The sequence below is a fragment of the Lissotriton vulgaris genome, chromosome 1_1, assembly GCF_964263255.1.
Source record: "Lissotriton vulgaris chromosome 1_1, aLisVul1.2, whole genome shotgun sequence".
Taxonomy (NCBI): domain Eukaryota; kingdom Metazoa; phylum Chordata; class Amphibia; order Caudata; family Salamandridae; genus Lissotriton; species Lissotriton vulgaris.
Window position 1 is genome coordinate 538,801,089 of NC_141685.1, and position 18,709 is coordinate 538,819,797.

The following is an 18,709-nucleotide window of genomic DNA, read 5'->3' on the forward strand; positions in this document are numbered from 1 at the left end:
GTTGGGCGTTGATAGCCTTCTCTTTGACTTTGGCTGGGAAGGTAAGCAGAGATGGGTCTGTAGTTCTTGAGGTCCAATGGGCAAGCAGGGGGTTGATCTCTGCGTGCAAATTTCGGGTGCGATGGAAGTGCCGGCTGTGTTGAAGATCTGATGAGGACAGGGATCCTGGGGGCCTCCGGAATGGTTGCTCTTCATGATCATGAGGGTGTCGTCAGGGGTGAGGGTGGTCCAGTTCGGCAAGGTCTGCTGAGGTCTGGAGCCACAGAGTGTGGCAGTTGCGGGTGCGGTGGATGGGTTTGGGTAGCGAAGCTGTCGTAGATCTCCTTGATCTTGCGGTGGAAGAAGGTGAAGAGGTTGTCTCAGACGTTTTGAGAGGGGAATTATCTGCAGTTTCAGTGCTGAGTTTCGCGAATTCTTTGACCACGGCGAAGAAGTCTTTACGGTTGTGTGCATTGGCGTTGATGCGTTTCTGGATGGCTGCTTTCTTTGTTGTTCTGATGAGGTGGTGGTGTGCAGTGATGGTTGTTTTGAAGGCTGCTTCATCTGCCACGATCTTGCTGCTCGTCCATCTTTTCTCGAGCCGTCTGCAGGTGCGTCTGGACTCTTGGAGGGCGAGGGAGAACCAGCTGGCTTTCTTAGAGGGCTGCTTGGCTGAGGCTTTCCTGAGGGTGGCCAGTATGTAGGCGCAGTCAGAGATCCAGCGGTGAAGATTGCGTGCGGAGGTGTTGGTGTCTGGGGATGTCAGTGGTGGGGTTTTGCTGTGGCAGGTGGTGAGCTGGTCTTCAATTACCTTGTTCCTGCTTCTGCAAGGATCACAGCATGGTGGCGTACAGTGGGTTTGGAGAAGGAGAAGTGGATGCAGTGGTGGTCGGTCCAGTGAGGCTCGAAGATGTGGCTGACGGAGATGTTGTTGCTTGTGTAGAAGATGGCGTTGAGTGAGCGTGTGTCCTACTGAGTGGGTTGGGGTTGTGACCAGTTGTGTGAGTCTGATATTGGCAAGGTTCTCCAGTTGGGTGAGGTGTTGTGGTCATCGAGGTTGTCCAAGTGGCACCATGGAGGATGTAGTCTATTGAGGCGAGAGTGTGGTGAGCGATGAAATCATCTATGGCTTCGCTGAAGGGGGTGCGGAGTCTAGGCAGTCTGTAGATGAGGATGCCCCCGAGGGTGAAGTTCGGGTTGGTCTGGATCTGGAAGTGGAGGTGCTCCATGTCCGGTGACTGGTCGTCGGAGCTGGTTGTGAGATGAAGGGTGTTTTTTCGTACAATGGTGATGCCCCCTCCTGGTCAGTCGATGGGGTTCTTGTGGATGATTTGTAGGCGTTGGGGATGGCGGTTTCGATGTCCAGGGCTGAGGTGGGGTTCATCCAGCTTTCCATAAGGAAGCCTACGTCAGGGGACATGGAGTCTTGCATGTCCCAGATCTTCATGGCTTGCCTTTTGAGGGAGCAGGTGTTGAGTAGGATGCATCTGAGGTGGCCGGGTCCGGTTCTTGAGGGTCGTTGGGCTGGTAGTGTTAGTATGTGGAGGCAGGCGAAGGTGCAGTTGCAGATACGCCAGGTGAATGTGCCTTAGGTGTTCTTAGACAATGCGAGGTGGCAGGCGGTGGAACGTCTGGTGTTGAGGGCGTGAAGGGTGCTGGTGTCAAAGCGGTGGATGGTCCGAGGACTAGAGTCCTTGGTGCTGGGCACGGTTCAGGCACGGACAGGCACAGATGGGCTTGCATTTAGTGCATTTGGTGCCACAGCTGCGCAGCCACACAGCTCCACCATTAAGTAGTGTTTGGAAGGGCTGGACAGCAGAGAGGTGGGAAGCAGGAAAACGGCACTGGAGGGGGGCGGGCTGTGGGAGACAAGCAGCGGCAATGGCATGGAAGGGGAAAAAAAGCACAAAAAAGAGGAGAAATTATTGTAGTGAAAAAGCAATATATAGATAAAAATTAAGGTGAAAAGAGCAGTGGAGCAAAAAGCTGGAAGTGGGAAAAATGACCCCAGAGGTGGTTGAGGCCACGGGGGATGAGCATCAAGGGCAAGGAAGGGAAATAGGCACAAAAAGAGGAGAAATAAGAGAAAGTGAAAAAAGCAAAAAAAGAAGAAAAGCAATAGATTGATAATAGGAAGGTGAAAAAAGAGCAGAGAAGCAATAGGCAGAAAGCAAAGAGACAGAGGGCAGAGAGCAACAGTGGAGCACAGATGCTTCTCACTGGACTACCAGGGTGCGGGCTTTGAACTCCGGACCTGGAAGGGTCTGGGGGCAACAGCTACAATGCGGAGCTGTGCGGCGAGGGAAGCAATTTACTGACAAAGTTAGTAAGATCGCTCCTTCACCACGCATCGGCCGCCATCAAGTAGTGTTGGGGAGGGCTGGACAGCTGGAAGGTGGGAAGCAGGAAAAGGATGCTAGAGGGGGGGCGGACCGCAGGAGGCGAGCAGCAGCAAGGGCACAGAGGTAGAAAAAAGATGCAAAAAAGAGGAGAAATTAGTGAAAAAGCAATAATAGATTAAAGCAATAGATCTGAAAAAGGTCTGAAAACGTGGCTCTATGGACAATATTCGATCTTTTTCCTTTGCCCTTCTTCTGTTTCTCTGGTAGTTTTGCTGTGGGTTAGAAAGCGCCGGGACACTCCTCGGAGTAGCCGAGCGCTATATAAGACACCCATAACATTAACATAACATTAACATAACAAGGAAGGTGAAAAGAGCAGAGGAGCAAAAATCAGGAAGCGGGGACAAAGGTGCTGGAGAGGGGCGGGGTCACAGGAGACGAGAAGCGGTAAGGGCCAAGAAGGGAAAAAGGCACAAAAAGAGGGGAAATAAGAGAAAGTGAAAAAATCAAAAACAGAACAAAAGCAATAAGTAGATAAAAAGAAGGTGAAAAAAGAGCAGAGATGCAATAGGTAGAAAGCAGAGAGACAGAGGACAGAGAGCAACAGTGGAGCACAGATGCTCTTCACTGGGCCACCAGGGATATGGGCCTTGAACTTCGGACCTGGAAGGGTCAGGGAGCAACAGCTACCAGGCAGAGCTGTGCAGAGAGGGAAGTAATTTATTGACAAGGTCAGTAAGATCTCTCCTTCACCACGCAGAGGCCGCCATTAAGTAGTATTTGGGAGGGCTGGACATCTGGTAAGCGGGAAAATGGTGCTGGAGGGGGGCGGGCCATGGGGGATGTGGAGCAGCAAGGGCACGGAAGGTTAAAAGAGGTGCAAAAAAGAGGAGAAATTATAGAAGTGAAAAAGCAATACTAGATAAAAGCAATAGATAGATAAAAAGGAGGGTGATAGGGCAGAGGAGAAAAAAGCCGGAAGCGGGGGAAAAAACGGCACTGGAGGTTGGCGGGGACCAGCAATGGCAAGAGCGTGGAAGGGGAAATGGTGCAAAAAGAGGAGAAAGAAAATAAAGTGGAAAACGCAAATACAGAAGAAAAGTAATAGATAGATAAAAAGGAAGGTGAAAAAAGAGCAGACAAGCAATAGGCAGAAAGCAGACAGACAGAGAGCAGCAGCAGAACAGAGATGCTCCCCACTGCACTACCAGGGAAACTGGCCTTGAACTCAGGACCTAGAAGGGTTAGGGAGCAATAGCTACTAGGCGGAGCTGTGCTGCGGAGGAAGCAATTTACTGACAAGTAACAGACTAGTTTCTGTGCCTATTTGACTCACTTTTGCAAAGTGAAAATAATTATACAGCTCATTCACAGATACATTTTAGGGTACATAAAGTAGTACTCCTATAGTACTGTTTTACATACTCTTACATGCCTTTGTGAATAATCTCCAAAGCGTCTAAAGAGGAAATAATCAGAGACGTTTCATGTGTAATTAGTACAACTAGAAAGGACTGCAACCTCTTTGCACTTTTAGCAATGGGGAGTTAGACGCTTCGGGCCACTTTACAACAGAATGAAAGAGTTTATTGAAGAGTACTACTTCCTGCACTCATAAATGCTTTGTGAATTGACTACACTCTGCGTAGTCACAATACAATAATTGAACGTTCCAATTTACAGGTTCTCGACTACTGAAGAGAGGATAGGACAGTTTTCTAACTCTTTTATAAGACAGTTACAAGATTCCTTAATTAAAAAATCAGAAATCCACATGGGAAGAAACATTTTGGCCAAGAATACTTCTGGTTTTCTATTATGGCTTGCCATCTGGCTGTCCAGCAGGAATGGTGGTTCGATACCACAGGAGAGTGGCTTTCGCCTCTTAGAAATAGGGAATGCAGGATGTACAGATCTCACATGGGGAGACTACTTCCTGGGAATTACCACCGACCGTGAAAGTGGTATTTGGAAAATAGGATGAGATGATGAGGGCTTTGGGTTGGTAGCAACATTTAACCAGCAGAATCCTCTGGAAAGGAAGCTGGCTTCGGAGGTTTCTGAATTGTAGGGATTCTGTAAATAGGACCTTATACACATCTCAAAATTGGGTGACGTCATGTCAAGGGCAGCGTTAAAATCCATTGCGGAGCTGCAGGCAGTATAGCGTCAATCGTAGCCAATTTTTTAGATACCTGCAGCTAAAACACGCTATCGTGGGCCAAAGTGAGCAAATTTGGGGGAGCTCTCAAATCACCGCAGATAGAAGCTGATGTATTGCTAGAAGAGATGATAAATTATAAAATTTCAAACATTTAGCAATCTCTGGTCATAAACACTTCTTATTCCTTTGACAAACTGTAGCTCATTGGAGGGGAACCTGGGCTTTCTTACAGAAGATGACTGGAGAGAGACGCAGACATCCCCCCTGGATGGCGAGGCTGCGATTGGCTCACAATTCCGCACTATACAGTGGAAATATTTTCATCTGTCATACTTCTCGTGTGATAGGCTCTAGAGAATGGGAGTAGTTGCCTCACCAATGTGTTTAAGATGTTGATCTAGAGGGTAGATCTTTTTCATAAGATATCAGGATGTGGGAGGTTGGCTTCCTTTCGGGAGGGGGTGCTTACATGCCTCAGTGAGGTATTGGGTTGGAGGTTGCCCAGAGACCCCAGATTGGAAGGATGCTAAATTGAGTTGATCTTAAAGGCATCCAAAGATCTAGAGGGAATAGTGTCAGTACAGGGGTATCCTACTTGAACCTTGTGTCAGGAGATCTTGGACTCCGGACATTGAAGCAGGTGGTTTGGAGGTATATAAGGCCAACCGAAAATGTATCTTGTTTCATGGGAGGAAAGGTAGTTTTCAGGGATTGTTAAGGGTAACGGTTATTGACTGTACATGTGCATATATGGCGGAGGTATAAAAAATAATTCTTCCAGTATTTGCCTACCTGATTGCGAACTGTTCTGTTTTAAAAATGAAAAATCCTAATAAAATGTCTATAAAAAATAATGCTGCTGGTTTGAACTGCCATCTATCTTTGTATTTGGTGTGGAAGAGGGTGGATGGTTGACAATAAATAAAGTTATAGAGTATCTCACACTGTGTTAACTGTACAGAAATTGGCTTATCAATCTAGACTAACCAAGAGTGTTTGGGAAAACATAATGTTCTTTTTAAGTTTTTTGGGGGAAAGGGTTGGAAGAGGCTTTATCAATCAGATACCAAAGTATTTGTAAATACGGGGTCCATCACCGTCTATTGAATGCTACAATATAGCCGTACTAAGAAGTGTAGTAAATTTTACAGTCGTTCACATACCAAGATTATGTACAGTTTATAGAAGGTCAACAATGAGTGACCATAATTGAACCTTGTTTTAGATTCACCAATTTCCTGGCACAAGAGATGGTGGGAGGATTTATTTGGAGGTCAAAAGTGGTCATAAATGTTTTTTTAACGTGTGCTTTTACACATTGAAAATAATATGCTATTACCAAAGTTACAGATTGACACTTACTGAAGTTTAAACTTGAGTGCTTGGATAGCGAGGCTTTCACAGAATCCTTCAACAGCGAATTTCGATGCAGCATAGACATCATTAAACAATATACCTGGACACAAAACAAGCGTTGGAAAGTCATAAATAGGGCATTCTGATATTACAAAGAACACAAAAGGTTGTACCCTGTCATTTATGGGCAGACTCAACAAGCTGGAATATCAATCTGTTATTCGGTAGATAGCTGTGACAGCCGTACATCATCGTACAAGGGCCCAGATTCTGAAAAGTGTCACGCAATGCAGCGCAGCACCCAAAGAGGCTGTGCTGCGTTGCGGGACAGGGAGAAAGCAGAAGAACCCATATTCACAGAGATATGTCACTCTCCTTCCATCTTCCTAGCGCCCGCGCTGATTTCAGCTGCCGGGCGCCAGGCACACACCTTGGTGCCATAGTGCTAGGGTGCGTGCTTAAGTCTAGCATCTGTTTTGTACAGGAAGGGTGCCCTACCTGTACAAAATACTATGCCTAGACAAGTTTAAAACCTGTTCCTACTTTGTATGTAATGTAATGAAAACATTTCTACTTTTAACGCCTGCTTTACAGTGGCGTTAATTTTTGGCGCTAAACCCGGTCTACTAATGTTTGTAGCTAGGGTTTAGCATCAAAAAGCATGGGAGCACCCATGTACCACCCGTGTAATGCCCCCTTAAGGCAAAGTAATGCAAAGCAGCGTTTTGCGCTGCTGTGCATTATTTTCCATACAAATCAATACTAATACCAATTTGAGCTGGTTTGCATAACTAAAGTAACACTAAAACGACCCTAAACCTTTATGAATCTGGGCATAAGTATTTGCCTTTCCCAGTGTTAGACAACTTCTGCCCAATAAAAAAAAATGTGGGTAAACACTGTAATGTACAAACCTGTAATTGTGTTTACACCTGTGTGCAAATTGTAACATTTTGGATAGTTGCATATATCCAAGCAGGACTGAGGGTACAGGGTTATACTTGTACATAGGTATCCTGTTTGTTCATAATTCATGTCTACCCATCAATATTCCACTTTCTAGGAGGAATACATTCAAGCCACCTGCTTTTGTGCTGTCTGAGTGTTCTTCCTACATAAAAGTGCAAAAGATGCCATTTGTTGCCACTTTTCACCTCTCCATCTCTCAATGTTTCCCTAAACTCTTCCTTCTCTACAGGTACCTTTTCTTTTTTAGGGTTCTACGGTACAGTCACCGTACAGAGTTCACATCTAGGTGGGTAACCCTAAATAAAATTCCTGGGAGGCACTATATTTCCTTTCACCCCTTACCAAAAGCCTCACAATGGGCTCAATGGGTCAGAAGGTCCTATTTAGCAAGTACTTGTCTCTTTGTAATGCACCTAATACAGATATAGAAGGGAGGTCATGGATGGGTTAGTGACTGCCCAAGGTTTGTGTTTGTGGTCAGTGATGTGCATTACCTCTTCACAGCCACATTTAACAAGATGACATTCGTTTGAAGACGGATACTTTGCCAATGTTGGCTAGAGTCCTCACCCTTGGCAGTTCTTGATGTACAGACTGACAGGGAGTCCGCAGCTACTAAGAACACACTTTGAATGGGAGGATGGCCGAGCGGCGGGAAATGTTCTCAGATAGGTGGAGGCGTCAGCAGTATAGAAAAGTATCTCAGTTTGGTTTTGTATTTGCAGCATGCTTGTGCAATATTTAAGGTTTACTGAGTGTTTCTGGGTACAAAGAAAATGTTGTACCTACCCACACCCAAATTTAAGAGAGGGTTTCCAGCTTTTTTAATTGCTTGTGGTACCAATTCAATTTTTTCAGGGTTCTATGGAAATCGGCAACAGTGGAGTGTACAGCCTACTACTCATGTATCTGAGAGTTTTCCGGTTGTGATTCAACACCTTCTTTACAGCTTTCAACCTTCAAGGCATCCATGAGCACTTTGCCTGAACTGGTACCTTGAGCAATTTGCACAGTTTTCAGTAGCTTCAGCATAGTAGATATTGGAACAATGGAGCCAGTGTTCATCATCTTTCGTATCTGTTTTGCATTTATTATGCATGTGTCTCATACTAACAACCTTCAAATATGAAATTGACCAAACTCCAAGTTGACCATACTGTCTACATACTCTACCACCTATATGATGACAGCACCAGGTACTTGCCCTGGCTCCACACTCGCTTCAGTTACAGAGTCTTGCTTGCTGTTGACCCACTCTCCAAAGGAACGATATGTATAGCCACAACGCTGCAGCATCCTTTGTTGGTTGCTTCTCCAGGCTTTGTCTTATAAACATGCTGTATCACATACAAAAGCATCAACAAGTGTCCCACCAAACAACCTGCTCTAAACGCTCACCTCATCAGATGGCCAATTGAATACAACAACCGGGAAAGTCTCAAGTTAAATTCAAGAAATGCCAAAAAGTTACATCAAGAATCACACCTTGTAAAAAAAAAAAATGTAAATTGATACTTGTATAGCACACTACTCACCCGCAAGGGTCGCAAGGTGCTTGTACGAATACCGCTGTGGAACCCGTCCTGGCTTTCCCTGTGAGGCGTCCACTCCTGGGCACCCCCAAGGTGGGGGCCAGGAATCCTTAGCGTTGTGGGGGCCGTTGTGGAGATTAAGCAAGCTATTGCCCAGAGTTGCAGAGTGGGACTCAATGATTGGAATAGGCACAGAGGCGAGAATTATCAGGTCCGTGGAATTTTGAGCCCAAGACGAGCCAAGGCGGGGAATTGAACCCTGGTCCCGGGCTAGACCCCTGCATCAGGGTCTGCCGCTCTAACCATTGAGCCACATTTCTCCACCTTGTCTCCAGTCCAAGTGTCTGCACCAAGCCCTGCGCCGTGCATTAGGCTTGTACAATTATTCATGCAGTACAGAAAGGAGTTAAACTCACTCATTCAAGGAGAAACTCAGTCATCACTGAGCTCCACCTGCGATAGGGCCTGGCAGTATTCGTCTCCCTTCAGCTACTGTTGTACATCCTCTTTCACGGTTTCCTCCCCATTCTATATTTCTTTCGTAGATTCTACTACTGCCGTGTAGAGCTGCTGCTCCCTATCTAAATGTGCCCTACGCCCATGCATACAAGTATACAGAATCTACATTAAAATGCAAAGCTTGTCCGAATTTTGGGGTACTTTCTCTGCGATCAACCACCGCTATTTGTTTTTTCCGGTTTATTAATTCTGTAGGATGTAAATTGGTACAGGAGGAATTCCTCATGAAGAAAATGTAATCTCTTGATAAATCCTATGATCCTGAATAAGAAATACAATGTAGCATGCAAATGAACAGATTCAAACTAAAAGAGTAATCACGGAAAACAAGTCCTAGCATGTAGCGCCTAGAAAAATACACAATTAACAAGAATGATTAGCTTGTGTGCACTTATCTTCAATGACAATCGCGCCACAAAGTCTCTAACAGCAAATAATGTTCTTCATAACCAGAAAAAATACAACAATCATGGTTAAAAAAATAAGAAAAATAAAGAGGAATTTTTAGCCATACCTTGGATTCCCATGACACTGCTTATGATAACAATATGTCCGCTTTTTCTTTTCTTCATATCAGGTAATATCTCTTTGAGGAGCCTCACCAAGCCAAAGAAGTTGGTGTCCATCACAGATTTCATCTCTTCAATCGTTTGACATTCGATGGGTCCAATAAGCCCAACTCCAGCATTGCTCACTGTGAACCAAGAAGATGTCAGTGTAGTCCACACCATAGCAGCCCAGGGGTAAATAAGTATCATGCAGTCATTCCGGTGAGGTCGGGAAAATCTGCTTCATTCTTGGTATTGAAAGGTCTTCCTGGAAACCTTTTCAGGGTTCTACTTCACTACTTTTAATCGACTGGAAAAGCACATGATTGTGGATAAATTGAATGAGATTTACAACCAGCCATCTTACTCTTCAGGAAGCTTTGTGTCCCTCTATTATTTCATTTACAAAGATTCTTCGAAAGATAGGTCGTGTATTTTTATTCGTTTTCAGTGAGTAAACAGTAACCTCTGGATTATATGACAAACAGTTAATCTCACTCAAAGTGTATTATTCCATTGGACATCAAATTAACTAAAGTGTCGCGGACAGAGGAGGAGGCATTCAGCCCCTTATAACTGCTGATGGTGTAACAGAGTTGACAAATTGTTCCATTCTTACTCCCTCGATGTCATCCTATTTGCTGCTGAGGGGTTGGTGTTGGGCAAAGACTGCAAACTACAGAAAGTATCTTTCTGCAACTGCATTCTTGACCCGTACTATCAGGGATCATGAAAGCAGTGGCAGGTGTACCTAAGGGCAAACCTAGGTTAACAGCTGCTGGTCCTGCCAGCCTAATTGGCAACCATGTTTATCAGTCAATTATTCTCACCCGGAGCATCTGTTTAAAAACCTATGTCATGTTCTTGATTCTCATGTTATGTGACATTAATATCATATCCAAAACTATTCATTTCAGGTTAGGAATGTAAAAATAAAAAAAAATGCAAAATTAAGTAAGTTTAAACGTTTTTTAAAATACGGTTAAATGGCCGTAACAGAATCCGCAAACGTTTGGCATTGTCTATGAAAAACTCACAAAACCCTCACTAAAATCCCTTAAGGCCTTGCAGAGCACAGATTCTCGCCAAGTCTTGCCCCGCTGGTTGGGGCGCGATTGTTGTGCCCTGGCCCCATTTCATGATGACATCTCGAATCAGTAAGTCATGGGGACCTCCAGCTAGGGTCCATGGGACCTCCTAGAGGCCGTTCTCAGCAAGGTCTGGCCTTCTCACCTGGGAGACGGATCTGAGCGGTAGAGCAGCTCACTGCCAAAATGTGTATTGTAATATTGCGGAAGGTGATTGTGTTTTCTTGTACCCATGTTTTCCCAACATCCTTATGCGAGCTGGATGAAAATATTTACATAGAATCCACTGAGACAGCACCCGAGCTTTCTGGTTTAATGGCCTGCCAGCTGAAACTGCCCTCCAGCCCAGCCTGCACTCCTCATGATGCTAAGACTCCCCAGAGCAAGGTCTCTGCCTCCGAAGGAGGCAAGGGCTTCGCGCCTCAGGTGTCGCCCTACAAGCATCTCAACCAGCAGCAAAGCTCATGGTTTGTCTGCAACACAATATACCCACAGTCAACAACAGCAACCTCTTGTGTAAATGTCCCATAGAGACATGACTCAAAAATGACTTCCAGATAACTTGAATCAGAGTCACCATTTTTAAAGATTATCTTTCCACCTCCTTTTCTCTCTTATTAACCAAAAAGCAGGGGAGCACACCAGAGGTGACTGCTGCCTCCTAGCAGCACCAATCCCATCCTGGTCAAAGCCACTGCGCAAGGAGACCTAAAATCAGATTAATTCCCCACATTCATACACTGATGCGCTGCAAGAGTCCAGCACTCAAGGGGCTAATAAGGAGCCCCCCCCCCCCGCCCTGGCCACTTAGAGTGAGCATGTCAATGATGCTTTTTACCTTTCTGGAGCCAAGGTCCAAGTAGTGTAGGGAGTGAGGCCATTGCACTCTCCTGCACGCTCCACAAGCTATTTTTATTGTATGTAAAGTCCCCTTTGCTCTGGGGAGCTCATAGAGCCTGGGAGGATTAAAATATTGGCATAATCCATGCAGGTAACCAATCCCGCCTCCTGGCCAAACAGTCCCCAGGCAGATGTCCGGAGTGCAAGGAAATACTGCAGGAGGGCAGAGCCCCTAGATCCACCGCCTAGGTGGTCCCATCATTTGGCCAGCTAGATGGCACAGCCACTTGAAAGCACAGTCTGGTGCAGCAGCCTGTTTGAGGTCCAGGGTAGATGACCCATCAGCCACTGCGTGCACAGGATGGCTCCCCTCCTGGGGTTGATGCCTTTGCTTCTAGCCTCCACACCCTCACCCTGGGAGCTGGCTCATCATAACTGATTTGAAGGGCATGTCCCCACATTTAGCACACTGACATGACCCCGGCATCATGTAGTAGCTCGAGAGACCTCGTGCTGCCTCCTGAGCCCAAGACAAGCCCTACGAGTAAATAGTTCCTTCGGTGTCAGCAGAGGTGTACTAATGTACAGCTTTGAACAAACACCCTGGCTCAGAAACTGGCTTTCAATAGATTGCAACAAGATAGCTGCTCCTCTACGTTCAAATCTCTGACCAATAATCATGTTTTTTTCTGATTGATACAAGACCAAATGTCCCATGATTGGGTTTCAGTCTACCAGGCAACCAACGTTGCCTCCATGTTGAATTCTTTGGCAGATGGCAATAAACCCTCATGCTTATTGTGATCCATACAAATCTATAGAGTTCACTGCCATGTTTGCTGGAACCCTCAAGTTGGAGAGCGGAGTAAAAGCTTCTCGATGGACATAAGGTCCTCTGTCACCCTGTCCGCATTTACTCCGTCTGCCAACTACTACCCACAGTCAGTCAGGGTGCGTGAGAGCACAGATCAATGATTGGGTGCTCTGCACCTTGCTAGAAATAACAGTGGACCACTTGACCATTGGACCATTAAACCATAATAAACTCCAAAATGCGCACTTTCGGTATGTGTCCTGGATGGAGCTAGTGACTGGAATGCATGTCTTCAGCTGGGGATCCTGATCACCGCACATTTAAGACTTCTTTCCTGGTCCACTTTCCTGGCATTCCGTGTGAGTGCGCATGGCCTCTGTATTCTGAAGACACATGACTGGTTAGTTACTCACACTCTATGAACCCTGTAGGCCTCTCTCTCCTGCAGTGAACATCTAGATGTATGCCATAAGCATGGAGCTAGGACACAAAGGCAGAGGGGCTTATTTACAAGCCTCTTAAGCCGCTGGCGCATTACATTTTGATGCACCTGTGGCGCAATGTGCTGGCCCATATTTACACGGCCTTTTCATGCATCACTTTGCGTGCAAGAGCCATGCCATGGGTGATGCAGTAGGTATTCCCATGCAACACCCATGGATTCTGTCGCATTCCTAGATTCACAACATTTCGTAAACCTGGGAATGCGTCAGAATCCTACGCTTCTCCAGGGGAGGCATAAGGAGGCGCAGCGAGAAGAAATACTTTTATTTCTCCTCCTCTTTCTAAGCATGCTGAATTCTGCAGCACACATAGAAAGAGGAAAACACCATCAATGATTGTTTTTGTGCGGAAAGGTGTCCCTTCCTGCACAAACTCAATCATCCTTCATTTGAAGTCTGGTCGCCAAGGTGTGTTGCTGGATTTGTTCAGCAACAGATGGTTTTAATATGGGTTAATGTGGCTGAATATCCTTAACAACACCAATGGATAGAGTTAATGTGATGGTTCATTGATATGTGGCAAGCACAACACGTAATACTAAATCTAACATAGCTAAGTATGTGCATAAAATATTTAGGTTGAAAAAAAGCATAGCCATTGAAATTGTGCTGCTGTGGCATTTTTCGCATAATTATGGACCTGCCTCATTTGCCACATATTTCATTATATGTTGCATAATCTGCAGATTTTAACAAAAAAGAAATGTTGTTTGTTATTGTTATGTTATGTTATTGGTGTTTTATAAAGCGCATGACTCACCCGGGGGCATCTCCGCGCTAACTAGACAACTAACTGAAAGCGAAACGTGGCTGGGAAATGACCTCAAAATAGAAAAGCTTTCAGATGTTTGCGAAAGGCCAAGTAGGATGGTGACCTACGCAGGGCTTCTGGTAGGGAGTTCCAGTATTTAGGGCCCACATAGGAGAAAGCTTTGCCTCCCAAGCGTATACGTGGAATCGATAGTAGGGCCTTACCATTGGATCTTAAATTACGGCAGGATGTCAACTTGCGAAGTTTGTTTTGTAGATACTTAGGGCCTATTCCCCTAGTTACTTTAAATGTCAAGCAGCATGTCTTGAAAAAGGACCTATTTTTCACTGGAAGCCAGTGCAATTCCCTAAGTAGGGGAAGGGATGGCGTTCCAGGGGGACGATTTAGGACCATCCGGGCAGCTGTATTTTGGATGACTTGGAGCTTTGCTATCAACGTCTCCCCCACTTCCACCAGCAAAGCATTTCCATAGTCCATCCGGCTGATTACTAGAGCCTGAACCACCATTTTGCGGTGGTTCAGGGGAAGGTATGGGATGATTTTCCGCAACAGCCGGAGGCTATAGTAACATGAGCTCATGAAGTTTCCGACATTGTGCTTCATAGACAGATTCTGATCTAACTGTATTCCTAGGCTTTTTACAGAGTTAGAGGGGACGGGAGCACTGCCCAGCTCGGCCGGCCACCAATCCTCAAACTTCAGATCTTGTCTTTACCCCAGAAACATCAGCTCTGTCTTTCCTGGGTTTAATTGGAGGCAGGAGTCTGCCATCCAATTAGCAATAGCCAACATTCCCTGCGAGAAACGCACTTTTTCCTCAACCAGGTTAATCCCAATGGGGAAGATCAGTTGAGTGTCGTCTGCATATGAAACGACCTCAAACCTGTAGTGCCGTACAGTCCTGGCTAATGGGGCCATATAGACATTGAAGAGTGTAGGGCTTAGACATGAGCCCTGTGGGACCCCCCTCTCCAGCTGAAACTTCTTTGACCTGAAAGGGCCCATCATGACCTGTTGTTTCCTATCGGCCAGAAAATCAACCAACCATTTCAGCGCAAGATCCCTGACCCCACAGTCCTGTAACCTCTCCGCAAGCAATCGGTGTGAAACAGTATCGAATGCTGCGGAGAGGTCCAGAAGAATGAGCATTGCCGATCCGCCTCCAACCAGGGTCCTCCTAATAGAGTCAGTGACAGCCAGAATGGCAGTCTCTGTGCTAAAGCCCGGCCAAAAGCCGGACTGCGATATATCCAGAATACTATTGGTCTCTAGATGGTGGCTCAACTGGGTATTAATATGAGATTCCAATATCTTCGCTAGCAGAGGGAGTAAGGATATTGGTCTGTGGTTGTTCAGAACCATGGGATCTGCCGAGGGTTTCTGAAGAATGCAACAAACATAGGCTTCCTTCCACACCGTAGGGATGTGGCAGTTCGCAATTGAAGAGTTGAAAATCTCCTGAATGGCTGGCGCACAGCTTGTTGCGATTAAAGCCATGATGTAGGGTGGGCATATATCCGTAGGGGACCCTGATTTGGATAATTGAAGATGACAAATTACGTCCTCCAGTGAGAAGGGGTTAAATTTCTTGAGCCATAACCTGGTGTCGACCTAGTATCGTCAAATTCATCTGAGTGAGTGTTTTTTTTTTAGAAGTTCTCATATATTAGGGAGATGTTATCCTGAAAATAGGAGGCTTTGTTGCTCCAACGGTTCCAAAGTTACTAAATTTGTAGCAAATTGGTACTTATGAGGAGTAACCTATGCCCGGACAGTGTTAGCAAGTGTACAAATGACAAAATAATGAAGTAAAACTATGAGAAAATGTGCCAAATTACACTGAATAATATGCCTTTTTGCTGCATAATTTAGTAAGTCCTGTCGCGTAATTTGGCCCTCTCCTGCCGCATAATTCCAGTGTTTGTGATAAAAAGTAATATTTAGCATTAAAACAGTGGAAACAAGAAGGCTCAAGTAACATAGGGACTGGGAGCTCGATTCACAGACGTAATCTTAGACGAAAGTCTAACTTTACGACTTTTGGTATTCACAAAAGGCATTTAACTTAGACCAAAAGTCTAGCTTTAATACTACTAAAGTTAGACGTTTGATCTAAGTTTAGACCAAAAACTTAGATCAAGAGTCTAACTTTAGTAGTATCAAATGCCCTTTGTGAATACCGAAAGTCGTAAAGTTAGACTTTCGTCTCAGAATACTTCTGTGAATCAGGCCCACAGGGACCAGGGTGGGAATGTTTAAGCAGTGAAGGCTGGTGGTGTGTATGCCTGGTGGAAGCATGCACTGACGGCTGGTGGTGTGTGTGCCTGGTGGAAGCGTGCACTGACGGCTGGTGGTGTGTGTGCCTGGTGAAAGTGTGCACCGACGGTTGGTGGTGTGTGTGCCTGGTGAAAGTGTGCACCAACGGCTGGTGGTGTGTGTGTGTGCCTGGTGAAAGCGTGCACTGACGGCTGGTGGTGTGTGCCTGGTGGAAGCATGCACCGACGGCTGGTAGTGTGTGGCGGCCGGTAGAGTGTGTGCCTGGTGAAAGCGTGCACTGATGGCTGGTGGTGTGTGTGCCTGGTAGAAGTGTGCACTGATGGCTGGTGGTGTGGGTGCCTGGTGAAAGCGTGCACTGACGACTGATGGTGTGTGTGCCTGGTGGAGGCAGGAGCATTCACAGTGATAGACGACACATATGAAACTGACGAAGAGGAGGGGCCGAGGGGGAGGGGGAGAAGGGAGGGGGATTGGAGCAGAGGAGCATGATTCACAGCTAGAAGACAAAAATGAAGCTGACCAGTAGGGAGGGGGGAAAGGGAGGGGGTAGTGCAAGCAGAGGAGCCTGATTACAGCAATAAAAACACAGATGGCAGCTGTGCACGTGCACAAGTTCGTGAACGCAAGCTGTAGGCCAGCAAAAGCCTCTGGTGGCACTTTGAAAAGCCTCTTACTAAATGTCTTGAAGAGACAAAGCATACGCTGTCTCAGGCGAGACCTAAAAGTAAGGCACCAATGGTGAAGGACAATTGAAATCAACCAATGCAAACCAAAATGGAGAGATACACGATGAAACCCTCCCATGGGGAGAAATGGCAGATGCGGAAGAGCTCCTACATTTGCTGATAGATAAGCAAAACTCTGACCCCTCAATTCTGTAAGCTCTATGATGTACAGGTTCCTGTGATTTACTGCGCTCTATACTACCTTTTGAATATGTAAAGCGCTCTGATACCCTCACGGGTCAAGTTTGCGCTCTATAAAACCTTAAAATAGATAAATAAATAAATTTACAGACCTGCACGCAGTCCACCCTAGAGGGGAAGATGGAGGAAGTCCATTTGGATATATCCCTGCTGACGCAAGACCTGCGGAACACAGTGGAACAAGCTACTGAAGCAGAAGAATGCATCTCAAGGGTAGAGGACCAAGCCCAGACCACAAAATTGTATTCTCATGTATTTTGGAAGCTTCAAAGCGCCTGGAAGAGAGGTTTGAAGACGCCGGGGTGGATACAAAGAAATAACCTCAGAATAGTTGTTTCCAGAATGGTAACAATTTCTTACCAACTGGCTGAAATCCTGAGTCCGACTGAATGAGCTATCACAACATTCTTCGGTCCAGGGGGTGCTGATCGGTAAGCTGTCCCACCACCCCCATCATGAGGCCCATAATAGCTTGATTTTTCAATGCATTTGTGTTGTTAAAATGGAGAACTGCCCATCCTACCTGCTCAGTTGTTTGACAGCAGAAAGATAATGCTGTTTTCTGACTACGCGTATGCAGTACAACAACAACATAGCTCTTTTACAGCAGTCATGCAAAAACTCAGATCCATACAATTGGATTATGCATCTATGTCCTGAGCCAGCCATCCTGGCTGTGATTAGACAGGAGGGTCGCCCACAGCTTCAAAGGAAGAGAGCCTGGCTGCAGCAAAGGAAGACAGAAGTGCTACTTGACACAGCAACAAAGACAATGACGCGGCTCCACACACCAAGATTGGAGAGAGAATATTAACGTAAGATTCAACCAAAGACCGGTGGGAAACCGCACACCCCCCTCAGGCACACCAGAGACGAAGGGTCTGGGGAAAAATAATTTGTGTCTTAGAGGAGATGTCTACGACAGTGTGACCTGAGCGGATAACCCACTTACCTTGCCTTTCATAGATTATTATTGGGGAGCAGAGGAGACTAAGCACATGAGTAATCCAAAACACAGAGGCAAAGAGGGCAACAATTCATATGGATGGTATACAACGTTTACAACGAAGTTTTTACCACGCACTACCACTACAACGCAGGCATTACCACGCATACAATTACAACGCATTGCGCTGGGGGGCGCTCTAGGATAGGGAATAAGTATAATTTTATATCCAACACCTTCCCTAGTGTCCACGGGGACTGGAGTTGGAATATAAAATTATACTTACCACAATCCAGCAGCTCTAAGCGCTATGCGTTGTAACGCTATGCGTTGTAAATACCGCGTTGTAATGGTATGCGTGGTAAAAGTATGCGTTGTAACGTCATACATCCCATATGGATTGTAGGGAGGAACCAATGCGCCCTTGTGGCCCCATTCTCCAAGTTTAAATGGCTTGACAGTTATCTGTTTATTGTGGGTGACTGATGCTTTTTGGGAGGAAGAATAGGAAGAGGACAGTTGGGGGGAAATGATGGTAATTTGTTTGTGAGGGATTAGTTTGTTAACTGTTTATCTAGAACAGGGCTCTACAGTATGCATAGAGTGGCACGTTTTCAACTCGGGAATCGCTGTGTGAAGCCAGAATTGTCATGATTCTTTTGGAAGGCGTTGCTCAGGCCTTCTACAAGTCCACCCCACTCTCCAAGTTCTGAAGCTGCAGGCATCATATCAACCGAGGCAATGGGCATGGCTCTTAGAACACATGGTCAACCCTCATGGACATTCATGACATGGCCATGGATCACCACTGTACCATGTCCTGGAATGGACAATAAGATCAAAAAGTGAGCAGTTATTCTCTTTGCAAACACATGCATCAGACCCCATCCTACTCCACGATACACAACTGGTAGGCTCTAGATGTAACTGTCTGGACCGCTATGGATACATATGGGTATTCAACCCGGGCTTGTTCCAGGTATCTAGCACAGTCGCCATATTACTCCAGGAATACCTTCCCTTTTATCCCACCAGCAACTCAGTCAGACCCACAGGGCAGATTTGTTATGGGGCATCTAAAGGGACTTCCATGGACCCTTGTAAATGTGTATGTGCCACTTGCACTACAAGAAA

General features: G+C 45.8%; 1 protein-coding gene across 1 annotated transcript in view; it reads right to left on the reverse strand.

The window, feature by feature from the left end:
• Positions 1-18,709, reverse strand: part of LOC147747444 (retinol dehydrogenase 8-like) — a 72,076-nt gene that overhangs the window by 19,886 nt on the left and 33,481 nt on the right. Inside the window, exons 3-4 of the mRNA XM_086936320.1 lie at positions 9,376-9,555; positions 5,848-5,941 (exon numbers count right to left, since the gene is read on the reverse strand). Of these exons, the coding sequence (XP_086792446.1) occupies positions 5,848-5,941; positions 9,376-9,555 (274 nt within the window). The remainder of the gene's footprint in view (positions 1-5,847; positions 5,942-9,375; positions 9,556-18,709) is intronic.